Source organism: Mastigoproctus giganteus, chromosome 1 (assembly GCF_048544385.1).
Source record: "Mastigoproctus giganteus isolate SK-2022 chromosome 1, ASM4854438v1, whole genome shotgun sequence".
Classification (NCBI taxonomy): Eukaryota; Metazoa; Arthropoda; class Arachnida; order Uropygi; family Thelyphonidae; genus Mastigoproctus; species Mastigoproctus giganteus.
In genome coordinates, this window is record NC_143575.1 from 245,400,163 (window position 1) to 245,421,555 (window position 21,393).

Consider the following 21,393-nt stretch of genomic DNA (forward strand, 5'->3'; position numbering starts at 1 on the left):
TAAAAAATCAAAAAATCAATTTAACACAATTCAAATCAATTTAAAACAATTAAAAATCAAATTAACGCAATTAAAAGAATCTAACGAAAATATTCAAAACGAAAAATCGTTTTGAATATTTTCGTTATACGACATGTTTCCATTTCATGATAACAACACTGATGGTCTACTTTGGGTGGCTATTAGAAACTGCACAAATCAATAAGCTGCAATGAGACACCTGACAATAACACCTCTCTTGAAATCAGTCAGCTTGGCTCTACATGCAGTGCTGAGAATAACAGAGTTGTGTAGCTTATAAGCCTTCCTTAAATAAAGAGCTGAATCATTTTTTCAGAAGGTTCAAGATGGGCAGGAGTGTCCAGATACTTTTATGGAGTATCCAGTCACCTTCTTAAACTCCTTGTTTATGTTTTGTAGGGATATCTGACAAGACTGTCATACTACCTTTCGAATTATGCACAGGGATGATATGGCAAGCAACATACGAGGGGGGGGTATCAAAATGTTCATACCCTGACCTAGATAAAACATCAGTAGGAAGATGCCATTTTTAATATAAGGTGTTCTGCATATTCAATAACTAACATGTAAAATTTCATTCCCATAGGTACACCAGAGGTGGAGCCCAGAATCTGAGAAAGGACGCTATGGTTGACAAAGTGGAGTATCGAGCAGTGATCAAGTTCCTGCATTTGCAGGGTAACAAAGCTCAGGAAATTGACAAAGCAATGCAAGCTGTGTATGAGCAGAATTGTCCATCCTATGACACTGTAAAAAGTGGAAACAGGAGTTCTAGTGCGGGTGTACAAGCATCTTTGACGAGCCAAGAGAATGAAGGCCATCAACATCCACACAGTGAGACAGTTGCAAAGGTTGAGCAGCTGGTGCTGAGTGACAGATGTGTGACAATTCATTTCATCACAAATGCAGTGGGAATTAGTTATGGGTGTGCCCACAGCATTTTACATGACCATCTGAACATGTTTAAGGTCTCTGCATGATGGGTTCAAGATTTCTGACATCTCTGCAGAAGTAATGTTGAATACAATGTTCTCGCCAACTGTTGGATTTGCATAATGCAGATGCTGAGAACTTTTTTGATCGGTTGGTGACAAATGACGAATGCTGGGTGTACCAGTATGATCTGAAGACTAAAGACATGTCAAAGCAGTGGAAGCACATCTCCTCCCCACCTCCCAAAAAGGCAAAGACCACTCCATCTGCAAAGGAGGTGATGTTGTCTGTGTTTTGGGGCAGAAAAGGGGTTATCCTGACAGATTACCTACCTCGTGGTTCCACACTTACCGGAGAATACTACAGAGATCTTTTGAAAAGGTTACGCGATGCTTTGAAGGTGAAAAGGCATGAAATGTTAACTAAAAGTGTCCGTCTGTCAGATAATGTACCGGCTCACACAGCCGTTGCTACCACCACCACCAACTTTGTTGCCCAGTGCAACATTTAACTACTGCAGCACCCACCCAATTCTCCTGACCAAGCACTGTCAGACTTCTTGTTTTGAGAAATGAAGAAACCATTGCATGGATGCTGCCTTGATTCGTCTCAGGAAGTCATCAATGAAGTGGAATCATGGTTTTGGGCAAAAAGTGCAGACTTCTATGATCAAGGCATTAAACAACTAATCCATAGATGGAAGAAATGTGTTACTATACATGGAGAGTACATAGAAAAGGATTAAAGTTCCTGTGAAGTTTCATCTTTCTATTATTTCTAGGTAAGAGTAGGTACAAACTTTTTGATACCCCCTGATATAAGGTCTGGCCACTATGTAGTGTACTTATCCATTCAGCTTGAAAGGTGCTTGATCAGGCCAAAAACATGGGCCAACCAAAGAACAGTTGAAGGCAGCTATGTTAAAAATCGCTCTGAAAATCCCAATTGCGATAAATCCTGCACTATGACCATTAAAAGCATATAGCTACTTAGGTCAATGTGCTCTTAAACAAAGCCTCTTTAGCAATCATCACAAATTGAATCTGGAAAGACAGTATTAGAAGAGGCTAGCTTTAAAACTTCCCAGGACCTTAACTTTTGTGCAAAATGGAACTAAATGTCATTGGTGGGAAGGTACTATTCTGAATAGAGTTGATTAAATAACGGAAGACAAATTATTGATTTTTTTTTTAGGAGCATTAGCAACTAAGGCTATATTGCTCCGGTGATCATTCCCTGACCTTTCCGCATCCTCCATATTTGGTGGTAACGGGCTCATCAAGAAGCTTGTGCTACGCACTGCTGCTCCTGCCCACCTGGCTACAGAGGCGCCAATAGAAGACAAAGGGTGGTTAAACAAGACTATTGCTCTGCCGACCGGGCTAGCCACATGGGTAAAGTGCCTGCCTAGCAACCCAAAGGTCGCGGGTTCGAATCCCGCCTTGGGTTTGGATCAGAGTAAAATGCAAAAACTTTGGGAGGTGCATTATGGCCACAGAAGCCGATGTGCCAACAACCAACAAAAAAAAAACTATTGCTTTGAGTGGACCAGGGTTACAAGTGGAGTCACACATGGTTCAGTATTACTGGAAGGGAGAGGGAGGGGGATGCCCTTGTTGTTTCTGATATAACAGCACTGATGAATGCATGAAAGGTTTGATATCAAAGTTTGATGATGATATAAAGGCTGGGATGGGTGGCAAAAAGTAATAAATAAGATATGCTGTGTTAACAAAACCTCAATAAATTATTTAGTTGGTCTGTAAAATAGTGGGTAACATATGAGGGCTATTCAAAAAGAAAAGTATCCAGATTATGCTTATTGTTTAAAGTTTAGACAACAAACATGCTGCAAAGCATAACAGATTTAGACATCTCTTATCCTTACTTTCATGCACTAAGCATTTGTTCACTTATGGCAGTCTGTTATGGTGGAAACACACTATTATCACGTCCCGTGAATCTCATCATAAAAGTAGTACTCTGTGGTCCCTGTTTAATGTAAACTGCAAGGTCGGAGAAGAAACATCGTCACTGTAACGTAGGGTGGCCAGATTAAAAATTTGATCTCAAGGTACTCATGCTTATGTTTGGGATATTCATTCCTCGTTTAGGAGTACTTGCATTATATCTTAAGAAAACCGAACAATTTTAATAACAACCATTTTATTTCCATATTTTGTTGATTTTTACAAGTTCGTGGAATGCAGAATTAGTCAAATTTAAATAAAATTAACCAAATTACAGCCCGTGCTTTAATTTGTTTAATTCGGAAAATTTTATTGCAAAAGTTATAAACACTAAAGGAAACTTTTATAAATATTAACATCAAATATTTTACGTAATTGTTTGAAAATATTTGATTTACATCAAATATTTTACATAATTTTACACATTTGATTTATTTTATCAAAAAGAAAATATTTACCTAGCAATACTTTTCATTTGAGCGAATTTTCTTTAACAGTTTTAATTTTTTAGTACATAATGTGTAAAATTCTTTGCATGACATATTGTGATTGGTTTTCCGCAACAGTTCTCCTTCAACATTCTTATTTCTATCCTTTTTCCACGTGCTAAACATTGAGCTAAATACTTGCTCACTCATTGCATTTGAGCAAAGCAAAAACAAAATTAATATTTTTTTCTGTATTGCGTACTTCGTACGCATTTAAAATTTTTATCCAATCATCTGTGGTATTTTTGAGGTCTTTTGTCGCAATATTTCTACGGAATGATTTCAACAGAACATATTCTTCATACAGCAAATCGATATTGATAATGGGAATTTTAAATAAAAAAAAGTTTGTTACCTGAGCCTTAAACCATTATAATGAAATAAAAAAGAAGTCAAGTAGAATGTTGTATTTGAATCTTTAATTAAGGGTGCATTTCAACAACTTTATCGTCAGTTAATTCTTTCTTCCTATATAATCATCTCAACAGGGTGTTTTATGATTTCTGCTTTTTTCAAATGTTAAAAAAGGGGTATCTTGGAAATTTTATTATACTTCCAAAAGGGGTACATCTGGCAACCTGTAACATTGTATATGTCATTCTCTTTGAGGAAAGCTGAAGCAAAATGAATTGCCACAGTTCATCCTCCTATTCAGATTTTGAAGAAGATTTAGAAAATGCATGCGCTTTTCTTATAGCCGAGAAAACAAAAGATTATGCAATGGATACACAACATCAACTGGAAGAGAACAGAAAAGGGCGAATTCCATCATTTACTGCAGGACTTAGAAGAAGATGAAAATTATTTCACGATGTACTTATGGATGAATAAAGAAGAAGAATTTAATTTCCTATATAATCCAATTAAGGATGACGGAATCAGCGCTAAGGAAAAATTAATTATATGTTAAAGGAAAGTTAAAATACAGCAAGTTTAATTTTGAATAAGGACTTATTCTGTCAAAATACTAAACAAAATTTTTTAATGAAATTTAATAACAACAAAAAACTACTTCTCAACCCTAAAAATTTAACTTGTAAGAAATTGTTATGAGTTGTGCAAATTGTAATCATCGACTTGTTCGTCCTCTTAATTTGTAATTCTGTTGGTCTATTTTCCTACTTTTGCCACTTCTGAGTGTCCCTGTGACTGGACATTTATGGTGAGTATGCCGAGTAGCTAGTCGAAGTAGAAGGTGCTTCGGAATAGGCACAGGAGCAACGTCCTTGATGATGTTGTTGTTGTTATATGTTTTCAGATATTCTTACTTGTGCACTCAATACAGATTATTTACTTCTAATTTAATTTTCTATTAGTATTTCCTCCATTTTCCTCTTGTCATGCGGTCATGCCTAACAAAATTTCTGTTCGAACAGAAAAATCTGACTTCCTGACAATGTCATTCGGCCTTGAAGCCCAACGTGTTATCTTGTGAATACAGCCAATCACAACACTGCATCTCCGAGTAATAAAATAATGCCCCCCCACATTTGACGTTAGATATGTAAACACACTATTATCACTTCATGAAGTCTCATGAAGTGATAATAGTGTGTTTCTGCCCTTATTGTCAGTCAATAATAAAGGAAGAGTTGGATTGCCACAAGATTACTGATATAATGTTCTGCTCTGATTACATAATGTTCAGTGGATGGCGTGCTTCCAGTTATATTAAAGAATGCAGTAAAGGAGTACACCATACCATTAGGAATGTCACTGAAATTATCACTAAATTCTGGGACATCCCTTTGAACTGGACACATGAAAGTGTCTCACCCATTCATAAGGGTGGGCTAATGTGGAGATAAGCAACTATAGACTGCATAAATTAGGGAAACAATACAGGACAATCTTGATAAGAATGAAATCCTAAAGGGATCATCAGCATGGATTTGTGAAGGGAAATTCTTTCTGTCATATGTGGTTAATTACTATGATAAAGACAAACCATTTAGTTGCAGAAAACCACTTATTAAAAATTTTTATCTGGTTTCCTACTGTACAAATTGAAGCATACTCGGATTACTAAAAAGATTCTTAAGTGAATTAGGGACTCACTCAGTGGAAAGAGACAGAAGAAATCAATGGGATCGGACTAGTGTAGCAAGCAGTCCCTCAGGGTTTGGTGTTGGCACCCCTCTTGTTTCTATTTTCTTCAATGATGCTGGTGAGAGTACAAGGAAAATTGTCAAACTCCGCTGATGTTTTAAAAGTAGGTAGGATGGTAAATAATTGAGAACAGGCTATGATGATGATTCAGGTGACAGACTGGTTAGATATTTGGTATGAAAGATGGCAACTAAAGTTAATTCCTAATAAATGTCAGGGTTTGCATCTGGGGGTAAAAACAATCTGCTGGGAGGGCAAAAGTTTAAGGTTAGGATACAAGCAGGCATAAAGTTTTCCTTGCAGTGTTAACAGTTGGCTAGAGTGTGCTAGCAAATGAGCTATGGGACCTTTTCTAGGACAAGGATATTATTATTCCTTTTTATAAAATGATGAAATCATATTTGGAATATTGTATTAGATCTAGAGGTCCCACCTAAAATTAAGGACACAACTTCTAGATAGAGTCTAAAGAAGGACTTTATCTAGAAGTTATGCAACTAGATTAGTTGGTAGTATTCAGGGGTTGTCCTTTAGAGGAGCAACTTACAAGATGTGGACTACAGAGGTTGGATGACACCTTAGGGTAGAACCTGATCAAGGTGTACCTTTAAAGCAATAAACAAAATGAATTAGCAAGGCCTATTCATGCTAGCAGGTGAAATTAGAACAAGGGGACACAAATATAAAATTTTGGGAGACAAAATAAAATGTGATGAAGTTCACCTTTGAAATGTTCTATTATTCAGTGAAATTATGATGACAGCCTTGTCGATCAAATTCAGCCATGGAGAGATTGTGCAAGGCTCAATGGGTAGAATTTTTTTCAGCCTGGTCTGTACTTGTTGACAGGAGAGACTGCTTCTACAGGGATGGGGCACACTTAAATAGAAAGGGAGTGTTAAGTGGGTTGGAAAACTGCTAGCTTGGGGGGGGGGGGGTTACACAGACTAAAAGGTTAACAGAGGCCGCAGGCAGAGGAAAAAGTGATCCTTGCACTGCTTCTATTAGAATGAGCAGCAGCATGGAAAGCAAGGCAATGGAAATTTCCAGGACTGTTGGAAGTCATAGTGGGACAATTAAATACATGGGCTGTGTTAGGGTATCTAAGAGTAGAAACAGGTGCATGTAGTTGTAGCAGTATAGTAGTAGCATGTGATGCAAGAAAGCAAGCGTATGAGCTTATGCAGCATCAGCCAAAATATTCACAAAACCATTCCTTCTAAATGTTTCTCCAGTTCCTCATTAAATTTATTTAACCTATCAACTTCCACAACAACAGATGGAAGTTTGTTCCAGCAATTAACCACCCGCTGGCTAAAGGCAAATTTCCGCACATCTATTCTACATCTGTCTTTTCTTAATTTGAATTTATGCCCCCTTAGGTTCGTAATCTGAACAAGTGGAAGGATCCCATCAGAATTCAGCGTGCTCAACCCATTCAAGGCCTTATATACCTCAATCAGATCACCTCGCAAGTGCCTAGTCTCCAATCGCTGCAATTTGAAGAACTTAAGCTTCTTTTGGTAAGAGGATCCCTTCATTCCCCTCACCAATCTTGTTGCCCTCCTCTGTACACACTCAAGCAAATTTACATCCTTCCTAAAATTAGGCCTCCAGACCTGGACGCAGTACTCAAGGCGTGGCCTGACCTTTGCCTTATATAGAGGGACAATCACCTCCTTTTCCCTGCTAGCAAAATTCCTGTATATCATTGACAAAACCCCATGACCTGCCCTGGCAGCCTTTCTGCATTGCTCAGAAAACTGCATATCTGACTGCACAATTACTCCCAGGTCTTTTTCATTTTCTACCACCTTAAGTGTAGTACCACACAGTTAGTACATTCCTCTGGGGTTACTTCCACCCATATGCAGTACTTTGTATTTGCCAATGTTAAACTTCAGTTGACACTTCTCAGCCCATCTTCCCAAATTTTCTAGATCCTGTTGCAGTAGCACACTGCCATTACTGTCATTAACAACCCTGCCAACCTTTGTATCATCTGGAAACTTCAACACTAAGCCTGACATACCTTCATCAATATCATTGATAAATATATAAATGCAATGTACACCAATGCTAGGAGTGTAGTTAATAAATTTGATGAGCTTGAACCCTAGGGGCTCACATTTGGTGAGTATGGGCTTGGCAAACCCAGTCCTGAGCTGGCTATTATTATTCTTCTCTTTCTTGCTTTCTTGGTGATTCCCTTCTACTTCTGACTCTCTCTCTCTCTCTCTCTCTCTCTCTCTCTCTCTCTCAGGGTAACACGGGAATTTTTTTTTTTTTTGCTGGTGTAGCATAAGCCTCAGGCTTCCTTGCACCTTAAGGCTGCTAATAATAATAATAAGTGCTAGTCAAGACACCAAAGGCAGATATTGTTGGGAAATCAGAGACGTGGTGTCACACAGATATAAGCAGTGCAGAATTGGAATTTGGGGAGTGCAATGTATACAGAAAGGATAGAAAGGGAGGAGGGGTTATGCAAATGTATCACCAATTCACAAATGTAGGTGTGCAAATGTATCATTAATTCACATATGTAGGTGTGCAATTGTATCACCAATTCACAAAGAGGGCTCAAAAGGTGACACAAGTAACTATAGACCTGTTAGTTTAACTTGTGTTCCGAGGAAAATAATGGAGTCACTGGTTAAGGAAGCATTGCAGGATCATCTAGACAAGACTACAGCAATAGTTTAGACACAGCATGGATTTGTTAAAGGGAGGTCTTGTCTGATCGATTTGATTGGATACTATGATGTGGTCACAAAGGAACTGAATGTCAAAAATAATTTTGAGAAAGAGAGAATCTTTTATTGTACCACCTTCAATTGTGACAGTTACATGATTGGATCGTGTTGCAATCACAGCCAAAAGGCCATAAAAATTACATTAAATAAATACTGGTGTAACGTAACATTTATATTAAATTAACAAAATAACACCTGAAAGTCCCGATTTTTGTCTTCACAGCTCATGGGAGAGAACAGCATGAGCAGAGCAGATAAAGCACACACACTGCTGGCTCCTTTCCCAGTATGCTCAATAATTAATCAGAGCATTAAAGTGGCGATTGCAGGGCATATTGTCTTGGATGCGATGAAGAGAAGGCTTTTTATTTTGCAGACTGTCGGGACAGTCGTTGACTATTCCTCACCGGAGGGAAACTGGAGTGAATTTGAATGTCACTGGATTGCTTCGAGGATGCCCTCTATCTATGCTGACTGACTGGAGGGCATGGGATGTGTGGGATCCAGAATCCTCTTCCTATAGTGTTGGTTAACAGCAAATTCCTAAGTCGGCATTGATTGCCTGGATTCTTCCGAGCATCTGGTAGGGTAGGAAGTGATCGGATAAGTGGAGGCATGAGTGAAGAGGGCAAATTGTTGGGGTGGCTCGGAGCTGGGCGGGTAGAATCCTCCAGACACAGAGATCCTAGAATGAAGGAGATGTGATGAGACTGGTCAGCATCTTTATAGTGATTACCAGTCTCCTTTATTCAATGAGAGAAGGCAGCCTGGGAATTCCCAGGGCCATTTCAGTCGTATGGGCTTGGGATGGTATCCTGTGTTTGTAGGTTACCCACTTGAGGAGCCAGTACTCTGCTGCCCAGATGGATTTTGTGTTCGTGGGTGTTGCCGACGCCCAGATTTCTGCTGCATAAAGTAGCGGGGGGGGGGGGGGTATGATGGTCCTGACATATTTTGTTGCAGTAACCTTGTTTGAGACATAATGAAGGTGCTGCTTCGCTTTCCATTTCACGTGCACTGCTCGCTGCTCGCCTGATGAGTTTTTGATGTCATTGTTAAATGTCAGCTTTGTGCCAAAAACCATCACCAAATCTAAATGACATGAAACAGGAAGTATGGATACTGCATTAATCTTTAGCAAGATGGTTGTGGGCTCTTTCTTCAAGGAATAGAGCATGTACTCAGACTTTGCTGGGTTGATATTAAGGCCAAATTGTTTGAGGTAGACTACCAGTGCGAGGAGCACACTGTTAATTTCTTCTGTGATTATATTGGGGTTTGCATTTGTTTGGATGGTGGTCAGTAATTTTAAATCATCAGCATAAGAAAATATATCTGGTCTCTGGATTATAAAAGGGGAGATAATGGCAGTAAAGAGGAGGCTGGAGAGGACTCCCCCTTGTGTTACTCCTGTAGATATTTGTTTAGTATAGCTTTTGTCAGAATTATGGGAGACATAATTCGATTATGAGTATGACTGTACAGTTCTGAAGGAGTGATGAGAGGAAATGCAATGCAATGCATCCCCATCTATGGAGTAGTGGTGTTCAAGCAGTTGTAGGAGGGCAGGTACTTGAACAACATCAAATGCTACTTCGATGTCGAGGTAGGTTATGAGCTATCCTTTCCTCTCAAAAGCTAAAAGGATGCTGTGGGTGGTGGCAAGGAGATTGGTAATGGTGGACATGTTTGGTAGTGATGAATGAATTTTGGTGGAGCATCTGGAAGTATGTGAGCTGTTAGAGTTGGCAGGAGACATAAGGAATTGGAGATGGGTCTGAAGTGTTTCTGTAATGATGGTGTTCTTATTTTTGGATGCGGCCTTACCAAATAGACATTCCATTGATGGGGTAAAGTGTGTTTGGTTAGTACTGGGTCGTCCACTTTTGCAGTGAAATGATCGCTACTGCAGCTATAGGTGAGTCAGTTGCATTTCCTTCTGGGGGCCTGTGCATTTCCTAGTTTGTCATTATGGCACGTTTCTCTCCTATAAAAGGGACGTATGATGGCGCCATATGGCCATATGGATGGACATTTGACATAGTGATACAGTTCGGAGTCACATTCAAGGAGGCATAGTTCTGGTGCTCGGCTGGCAGCTGTTCAGCTGCAACATCAAGCTGCCACTCATCTCTCAAAGCTGTAGCGATGTCATTGGTTGTGGTCTGTGGAGACAGTCTTGAGACATACAAGCTGCTTTTATACAGTCCCGTAGTGCTTATTGCTTGGAGTCAAGAGGTGCTGGATGTTTCAATAGAATAGGAGTGGCTTGCTCTTGGTCTCGAAGAGGAGATGTGCTTTGGCTGATTATTTGCCATAGAATTCATTCGAGTTGTTGAGTGCGTCACCACGATCTGGGCCCAGGTTATAGGCTGTAACTGTAAGGGTGTTCTGTCGATTAGCATAGTGAGGGTGTTGTCACAATTCTTAGACTGGGGGCCTCTGGGTTGGGCAGATGGTATCCAGTTTGGGATCATCTACGGAAGAATTGTGGCCAAGCTGCAACTGTGTGACATCCTTCTGAGCTGTATGGATATGTTTCGTGTTAGGTGTTTTGTTCAGCTTCGACTGACGAGGGTTGGGCTGCGCTTCAGTGCGGTCTTCTTTCCCATGCAATTGATGATCTGTATGAATGGAAAGGTTCAAAAAGGAACCATGAATGCTACTCAGGTGTATAGGTTTACATTGTCTCAAAGGGATACCTCACTAGGTATCCCGTTGAGGAACAAGGTATAAGACTCTCAAGGATGCTCTTGCTCACTTGAGAGGGGTAGGAGGCCGCTATCAGATGGCACAATTCCTTCAATTTCATTTCAATAATTTGCATTATAGATGCTTGAAAGATATTGAGTATCGCTCGTAGTTGGGCTGAACTCTGGGCATCCTGGATTTCCGGAAGCTGTGGATGTCTATTGCTTCTGGTGAGGTACGTGTCTTGGGCTGTATTGGTTTGGATCTCGACAAATTTTCCTACTGGGAATCGGAGCTGTAGACATTCGTGCTGCAGCATCCTTGATATCTCATGATCTTGTCATCGACACTATTTTGCCATTTGATATCATATACTTGGATTTCAGGAAAGCTTTTGATACTCTTGCACATGGAAGACTGCTGTACAAATTGGAGGTATGGCATTAAGGGTAAGTTGCTACAATGGATAAAGGGATGGTTGAGTGGGAGACGACAAAGAGTGGTAATCAATAAACACTGCTCTTCATGGACAGATGTTGTTAGTGGAGTTCCGCAGGGTTGGGTGCTGGGCCCATTGTTGTTTTGTGTATCATCAATGATATTGATGAAGGTACATCAGGATTAATGTGCAAGTTTGCAGATGATACAAAGATTGGCAGGGTTTTTAACGACAGTAAAGACAGCATGCTGCTCAAACTGGATTTGGATAAGTTGGGCAAATAATGGGCTGAGAAGTGACAACTGAAGTTTAATTCAGTGACAAATGCAAAGTACTGCATATGGGTAGTAATAACCCAAGACAAACGTACCAACTGTGTAGTACCTAGGGAAGTAGAAAGTGAAAATGACATGGGTGTAATTGTGCAGTCAAATATGAAGTTCGCTGAGCAGTGCAGATGGGCTGCCAGGGCAGGTCATGGAGTCTTGTCAATGATATATAGGAATTTTGATAACAGGGACAGGGAGGTAATTACCCGTTGTACAAGGCAATGGTCAGGCCACACCTAGAGTACTGCATACAGGCCTGGAGGCCTCATTTTAGGAAGGATGTAGAGTTGCTAGAACGAGTACAAAGAAGGGCAACAAGATTGGTGAGGGGAACAATAGGGTACTCTTACCAGGAGGGCCTTAAATTCTGTAAGTTGCAGCTTCTGGACTCTAGGCACCAGCAAGGTGATCTGATTAAGGTGTACAAGGCCTTGAATGGTTTGAGCAGGCTGAATGCTGATGGGATTTTTCTGCTTGCTCAGATTACAAACCTGAGGGGTCATATATTCAAATTGAGGAAAGACAGTTGTAGAACAGATGTGCAGAAATTTGCCTTTAGCCAGCGGGCAGTTGACTGGTAGAACAGACTTCCATCTTTTGATGTGGAAGTTGATAGCCTAAAGAAATTTAAGGCTGAACTGGACAGGCATTTGGAATGAATGAATGGAGGGGTGAAATGGGAGGTTTTTTTTTACTGCTGCTGCTGCTGCATAAGCTTGCTTTCTTGCATCGTATGCACCTGTACTAATGCTAATAAGTTGCCTCTCACAGTAAATGAGATAGAAAATCTGATACAGTTATTGAGATACTTGAGATTTTTTTTGGGCTGATGCTGAAAATGTTTATTTCCTTGCATCATTTAGCTTACATCATACTAATGCCATCTTACAAAAAGTCGTGGAACACTTGCAGCTAAGAATAAACAACGGGTTTATTCAAAAAAAATTAATGCCTTGTTGACTCATCTTTGGACTGACTGCTTCAATGCACTAGAAAGCTTTCACCTAATTTTAGCAAAAATCTGGCAGTATTGTGCTGCACTCAACATTTAAAGCATTTCTGAGCTCCACTAACAAAGGACTGTTTTGGCCCTACCTAATTTTACATTCCATCATCACAAAGATATTCTGATAGAAACTGGGATGGTATTAGAGATCTGTATTAGCATGGCCAACTGCATGTTAGCATTAGCAGCGGCATATGATGCAAGAAAGCATTTGGAGCAAATGGATGCATTTCGCCCATCCATTTGCTGCAAATGTTTGTCTAGTTCTACAATGAATTTATTTAAGCTGTCAACTTCTACACGACAGATGAAAGTTTGTTCCAGTAATCAACCACATGCTGGCTAAAGGCAAAATTTCCAAACATCTATTCTACAACTGTCTTTCCTGAATTTGAATTTATGTCCCCTCATGTGATTAATCTGGGCAAGAGGAAGAATCCCATTAGCATTGAGCTTGCTCAAATCATTCAAGGCCTTACTCACCTCAATCAGATCACCTCCAGGGGCCTAGTCACTAGACACTGTAATTTGTAAATCTTAACCTTTCTTTGTAAGAGCAACCCTTTGTTCTATTCATAATCTTGTCACTGTTCTCTGTACTCGTTCTACCAACTTTACATCCTTTCTAAAATGAGACCCCCACAGCTGTATACGGTAATCAAGATGTGGCCTGACCATTGCCTTATACAAAGGGTTAATTACCTCCTTATCCCTGCTGGAAAAATTCGTGTATATCATTGACAAGACACCATGAGTTACTCTTGCAGACTGTCAACACTGCTCAGAAAACTTCATATCTCATTGCACAATTACCCCCAGGTATTTTTCCTTCTCTACCACCCTGAGTGTAGTACCACATATTTGATATGTTACTCTGGGGTTACTGCTACCAATATGCAGTACTTTACATTTGTCAATGTTAAACTTCAGTTGCAACCTCTCAGCCCATCTGCTCAATGTTTCTATATCCTGTTGCAGTAGCATACTGCCATCAGTGTCATTAACAACCCTGCCAACCTTCGTATCATCTGAAAACTTATACATTAAGCCTGATATACTTTCATCAATATCATTAATACAGAAAACAATGATGTGTCCAAACCATAACAAATGTTGTCGAGATGATCCTAGAGTGCTTCTTTAACTAGTGCCTCCATTAATTTCCCCGGAACAGAAGTTCAACTAACAGGTCTGCAATTACTTTTGTCACCCTTTGGTCCTCCTTTGTGAATTGGGGTCACATTTGTACATTTCCAGTCCATGGGTTTGCTTACTTCCTTTAATATAACTGGATGCATCCCATCCACCCCAGGTGCCTTCCTTATGTTTGACTTTAACAATTTCTCCTCCACTTTGCTCTCAGTTATTAAAAAATCATTTACTTCACTGCCAGAGTTTAATACACCTCTGGTATTCCCCTCCTGGAATAACTCCCCATATGTAAATGTAGATGCAAAATATTCATTCAGTTTACCTACCTGAGCAGGATCATCAACAGTTGAACCATCGATATCATGTGGACCAATCTGATTCATCCCCTTCCGTCTAGAGTTTACATAAGCAAAGTACTCTTTTCTGTTTTTCTTTGCATCTTTTGCCAAAGATTTCTCGTAATCTGCCTTTGCCTACCTAACCTCCTTTGTGACTAGATTACAGACCAGCTTAAATCTTCCATAGGCTTCTGTGTAACCTGTTAATTTATATATATCCCATGCATTTTTCTTCTCTGTCAAATGTCCATTAATTCATCTGACATCCATTTAGGCCTAAACCTTGAACAATATTTCTTAGTTGTACGAAAATCTTCAAGATTAATTCATTGAATGCTTCCCATTTAGAATCTGCTGTTGGTAACATCATCAGTTGGTCCCACTATATAGACTTTAAAAAATCTCTTAGACCACTGTAGTCACCTTTACGGAAGCAAAAACCCTTCCCTTTACCCCTGATGTTAGTTACCTCTGAGTAAATCCCACATCAGCACAATGTGATCACTGCCACCTAGTGGTTCCTTTATATGCAGATTCTTAATGCATGAAGAATAACTACTAATAATCAGATCAAGAGTACTGCTCCTCTGGTTGCCCCCCGAACATGCTGTTGTAGAAAACAATCATCCAATAAATCCAAAAAGCCTTGCTAGTGTGCAAATGACCAACCCACAAGTTCCAGTCATTATCTGGGAAATTAAAATCCCCAATTATAAGACAATCTGATTTACTGGCTCACTATTTCTCAGTACAGTTGTTCATTATACTCAGAGTTATTAGGCCTATAGCACACTCCTACTCTCAATTTTGCTTTCCCAATGCTTATGTCACACCAAACTGACTCAACATAGCACTGTTCCACCCATGTCAACTGGATGCATTTCCTTAGATTTTATGTTTCTTAACTAATAGCATAACCCCTCCTCCCTTTCTATCCTGTCTATCCTTCCTGTACACATTGCATTCCCCAAATTCCAGTTCTGCACTCCTTATATCCGTGTGACACCACGTCTCTGATATCCCAATGATATCTTCCTTTGATGTTTTGACCAGCACCTCAAATTCATCAAATTTATTTACTACACTCCTAGCATTAGTGTACATGCAAGTATACATGCACCTGTTTCTATTATTAGATACCCTAACACAGCCCATGTATTTACTGTTCTGCAATGACTCCCAGCAGTCTCTGAATTCCCCGGCACCTTGTTTTCCAGGCAGCTGTTCATTCCAATGGAAGAAGTGCAAGAATCACTTTCACCTCTGTCAGCGGCTACTGTTAATCTATTAGTCTGTGAACCCCCCTCAAGTTAGCAGTTCCCCCCCACCTAACACTGCCTCGATAGCATCAACAAATATTTTTGCACCCTTTCTATTTATCCCATTCCATTAGTAGTAGTCTCTCCTGTTAACAAGCACAGAGCAGGCTGAGAAAAATTCTATCCCATGAGCCTTGCACACACCTCCAAATTCAACCCTAACTCATGGCATTTTTCAACATTGACCTATATACTTGTTCAGTAATTGTGCCATTCTGCTACTCCTAATATTGTTGGTGCTAAGATGTACAATAATATCACCTTTTTGTGCCCTTAAAAGATGATATCTGCTCTACAATGTTATCAACTTTTGCCCCTGGCATTCAAAAAGCAAAATTCAGAGGACAACCCCCTCCCCTTTTTTTTAATAAAATAATAGCACATAGTGAATGTATAGGAGCAAATCTATTATTCTCAGTTTGATTCAACTTATAATTATACAAATAGGAAAAACATGGGTTTTCAGCCATTGTTTCCTGGTTCATTAAAGTTGCTACTTTGATTACTTGCAGTTCATGCCTTGATGATGTCTGATAAATTCACCTGTCAATCAAACATTTTAAAGCATAATCTTATTTGCTCTTAGAATGTCTAATATTACATTTGATGCTGCAGGCCTCAAGGGATTCTATTAATGTCACTAATAGTGGATATTTCTATCACCAAGCAGAGATTATGAGGTGCTTGATGAAATGGCTTTTATCTTTAAATATTCGACTTTTATTCCCATATGTGGTGTATCACCTTAGACTGCAGATCATATTTTTGGAATGACATCTGACTTCCCTGCTACTAAATTTGAACTGGTTAAGATAACTAATGCTGATATAATAGGGCTAACAGAAACATGGTGCCACTAGAAAACTGGTGATGACGAGTTCCATTATGGTATGTATAATGTACTTAAGAAAGCTAGGGAAGATAGAAGGAGTGGAGTGGAGTAATTCTTCTTATCAAAAGCAGCCTGACTGCTAAAAGAGCTTTTGCTGAGGCTGAAGTTATATCTGCCAGCATAGAAATCCATGTGGTGGGAGTTAGTTGGAAGCAAAGGTATAATGAAAGTTATTGGCCATTTTCCCACCTTCATATTCTTCAAGTCTGCAAAGTAATTTACAGACTGAAAGAATATGAAGAGTATGACAAGAGCCTCTGCATGTGGATGGAATGGGCAAGCATGAATGTCTTATTATGGGTAAACTTTAATCTGCCCCAGATTGATTGGAATAAGTGGGAGAGAAACTCACCAAGGGGAAATTTTTTTTAAAAATAAACTAGTTGATTATTATTTGTATCAGCATGTCAGAGAAAGTATTAGGGGTGAGAATATTCTTGATGTCATCATTACTAGTGAATCAGATGACATCACAGAGCTTAAAGAACAGGAACCATTATCAGGAAGTGATCGTGCAATCATCAGTTGGAAGTTGGATGTTGCAGTAATTAAAGGAAAAAGCATGGTTTTAACTTCAGAAGGGATTTTAACAGGTAAAGGCACTATATGGCATCTATGAATTGGGCAGATTGCTGAGGGAGGGCAAATACACTTTAATTATGGAATACTTTTAAAGCAAAAATCACAGAAACCATGAACATCACAGAAAATATTGCAGAAGGAGGATGTTAAAATGGATGACTGTGGAGCTGGCTGGTCAAATAGAGCAGAAAAGGGTAGCATGGGATAGTTATAGAGCAATGAAAAGTACTGAAGCCTACAGCACCACAAATAAGGTTAGGAAGGCCAAGGTTGCATATGAGAAAGCAATGGCTGAGAGCAAAGAATGGGGAGAAAAAAATTTTGCATGTGTGTAAATACAACGAAGGAGAAAACTAATCAGATCGGGCCCTTGTGCAGTGCGTGTGGGATATTCTTAGATAACTAAATTGACGTTGCGGATGAATTTAATAAGTACTTTGCATTGGTATTTACTGACGAAAGACCCTTCATGCTGAATGAGTGAGGTTGAGTCATATGCAATTAATGATTTCAAAATTAGAGATGACTGTTTATTAGAAAATCTTTTCAGCATAAAGGCAATTAAGACCTCTGGAGTTGATGGCATATACCCAGTAGTTTTAAGGGAGATGCCAGGTAGTGTACTGAAAACCACTGAGATTAATTATGAGGGCATCTTTGTAGTCAGGAGAGATTCCTTTGGAGTGGAGAAGTGCCAACATATTTCCTGTACATAAAGGTGGTTCTAAGAGTAAAGTTGGTAACTATAAACCGGTTAGTCTGACTTCAGTGGTAGGAAAAATCTTAGAGGCAATGATTAAGAGTAATCCAGAGACATTTAGATAGGTATGGCATTCTGAAGGACACACAACAGGGTTTTGTTAAGGGAAAACCATGTGTAACTAACTTAGTAAGCTATTTTGACACAGTTACTCATAGCTGAATTTAGGGAACAATTTTGACATACTTTATTTGGATTTTAGCAAGGCAGTTGACTTGGCCTCTTGGGAGAGGTTACTGTAGAAGCTGGAACATCTTACGATTACTGGAAAATGATTCTAAGATGGATTGCATGTGGCTGCAGAGTAGAAATCAGTGGGTTGTCTGTTTTGACTCAGTCCTTCATGAGAGGTTACTGTATACGCTGGAATATGTTGGGATTACTAGAAAGATTCTAAGATGGATTTCAGGGTGTCTACAGGCAGAAGGTTGTGATTATGGATATTCTTCAGATTGGTGTAACATCAGAAGTGGGGACCCTCAAGGATCAATTCTTGGATCACTGTTGTTTCTCATTTTCATGTAAATGATGTAAATATTGGTAGAGTCATTAATGATCAGTGCCATGCAGCGCTCCTTCAGGATAACTTGAACAGGCTTCAGGAATGGTCAGAAAAGTGGCAGCTAAGTTTGAATGCAGCAAAATGTAAGGTCTTACATTTGGAGAAGAGTAACCCAAATTAAATTATACATTCAGTGGAGTTGAATTAAAAACAGTTGAGGAAGAAAGGGATCTGGAAGTTACACAGGCAGATATGACGTTTTCTGAACAATGTAAAGGTAGCGAGGAAAGCCCATGGTGTCCTATCGATGATTTATTGAAAGTTTTCTTGTAGAGATAGAGAGGTCATAATCCCACTGTATAAGGCAATTGTAAGACCACATTTGGAATTTTGTGTTCAAGTTTGAAGACCTCATCTGAAAAAAGATAGAGCTTCTCAAAGGGGTCTAAAGATGAGCAACTTGAATGGTGAGAATGCGGAAAGACCCTGATTATGTGGGCTACAGAGCTTAGCAACCAGACACCTCAGAGATGACCTGATTGAGGTTTATTAGGCACTGAGAGGGATTAGTAAAATGAATGAAGGTGGAATTTTCAGTATCATAAAGAATTCCAGAACTAGGGGCCATAAATTAAAATTACAGGAGTTATGGTTTTGGTTAGATTGTAGGAAGTTTTCTTTTAGCCAGTGAGTTGTTGATTGCTGGAGCAAGTTTCCCTCACAAGTAGTCAAGGCTGACAGTTTGAATATATTCAAAGGTCAACTGGATAGTTACCTCTATGGGAGGGGAAGCATATAATTTGTGTTTTCTTATCTACTTGGTTTTTTTTTTTTTTTTTTTTTTTTTTTTGCCAGTTCAGCAAAAGCCTGTGGCTTCCTTGCACTATATGGTGAATATTATTACTATAACTGAGCAATGCGTAACTTTCAATTACAATGATGTTTTCATGTGTGCGAAGTTAATTTGCACCACAAACTCCATGAGCTGATAATCTCTAAATTTTTTTCTCACTATTCCTGGCATAATCAATAACCAGTTAATATGTATAAAGTTATTAACAGAGTACTAAAGAAGAAGAAGAAGAAGAAGAATACTCTCCTTCTCAGTTGGAGTTATGTTTCATGTTTGATTTATGTATAAAAATTTAAAATATATTTTAAGCATAAATAACTTGCAAACCAAATTTCTTGTTTTCCACGTCCTTAATATGTTCACTGCCATCTATATTTGAGAGGGCTTATCCAACGTGCCGTAATTTACAAAATGTTGAGGAGCAACTTTAATGTTGCTCCTCAACATTTCAAAAATTCGTAAATAATGGTTGAAAAGTAAAAGTCTGGAATTCACAACTAAAAGCAAAACTTACCTTTGGGCTGAACTGTAAACCAGAACGAACCTCTAAATTTTATAAAAATTTATCTGGCACATATAAACTAAACTCAATACAAGCAAAGAACAAATAAAATTGTGTACCACATTTATAAGCAAAAACCCATCTGCAAATAGCTCCAAGTTCAGTTAGTGTGCTGATATTGAACAGTTGTTTATTTCATGTGCCTTTACTTTTACAAAACTTGACTGCCTGTATGCATTATGACACAGCACTTGGGGTACTTTTTTTGATACATATGCATAAAGGCACAATCATTCTGGTACTGTTTGATACTTACAAGTGTTAGAGGCAGCGATGTTATCCATGCTGTCACGGATAAGCACTTCGCAAACACTTCAGGAATGTAACTCTAATGAAAAGTGTGATCTTACCATATTCACATTCTTCCTCTCATAAGAGTTTTATACACTAATAACTGAACCCTAATGTTTATGACAGGTTTATTTACTAGAAGTGCGATAAAAAAAATAAAAGATACCTGCAATATTTCCTTTGGATATGTTTCCTGCACTAAGCTCAGTAAGATTACTATCCCCATTTTCACTACAAGCTGAAGATGATTCATCTTTATGTAACTTAAAAGTACTCTCTTCAAGCAAAGAAATCAATTCTGCAAGCCCATTTCTTGATCTAGAGAATACCAAAAAATTATAAATATATTATAAGATATGAAATTAGAATTCTCTCTATTATAGGCATTTTGGTTACTATAATTAAAAAATTTCCCATGTCTTTTAGAACAAATGAGCTTTTAGATACAACAAACCTCTAAAGATGCATTTGTTGCATCTAAAAGCTCATTTCTAAAAGACATGCAATACAAACAATACACAAGATGAACTTGGTCTTAATCTACCTTTATGCCCTAAATCTGCCTTACAACACTTCTTTAAGCATGATGTGGAACCTAAATCTTGCTAGCATCCAAAAGGAAAAACCTGGATATATATATATATATGGTTTTAGCCTTCCAATTTTCAATAACTGATAATATGCATTGTATTAAAAATAATTTTCCAATTCAAGGATTATAATCTGTTAACTTCAATGTACTTACAAGTAGTTTTCAACATGTAAGTCCACTTCTTCTCATGTCTTCGTTCTGAGTAATTCACAAGTCTTCATTTTAATTTAGCTTGGCATATAGGGTGTTTTAAAAACTTGCAATAATGAAAAATTAAACTTGCATTTTACATTACTTTTGTTTTTAAATTTCTCTTGGGTGGCTCACTATTTTTATTTCTTTTTATTTAATCTTATCTTAATTTTCAATTTTTACTTTAATTTGTATTTTAAATTTGATCTGGTTTTTATTCCTTCCTTTTTGGTCTCTGTTGGGTCGGCTATGAAATATACGCGAGCCTACTTTTTTTTACCTCTTGCTACATATATTTCATATCAGAAACAGAAGCCTTGTTTCTTGCTATGTCTCCATTGGTTTTGGCTGCTGACCCTTGATGACGAAGTTAAAATCATTGGATCTATAGCATTAAGTACAAGGTTGTTAAAATTAAAGTATCCCTCTGTATAGGGCTCTGGAGTGGGTTCTAAGGCTAGTACTGAAGAGAAATTTGGACAACAGGTACAATAAAGAATGCGCTCGTCATTTATTGGGAAAAAAAAATTAGTTACAAAATGTGTCACTCTATGGCGTGTAACTATCTTAGTTACGATTATGCGAATAACTTACGTTATTTGCGTAATCATAAGTT

General features: G+C 38.5%; 1 protein-coding gene across 1 annotated transcript in view; it reads right to left on the minus strand.

The window, feature by feature from the left end:
* LOC150091724 (uncharacterized) overlaps positions 1–21,393 on the minus strand; it is a 515,450-nt gene that overhangs the window by 351,123 nt on the left and 142,934 nt on the right. The window contains exon 5 of the mRNA XM_090369463.1: positions 20,160–20,311. Coding sequence (XP_090225589.1) covers positions 20,160–20,311 — 152 coding nt within the window. The remainder of the gene's footprint in view (positions 1–20,159; positions 20,312–21,393) is intronic.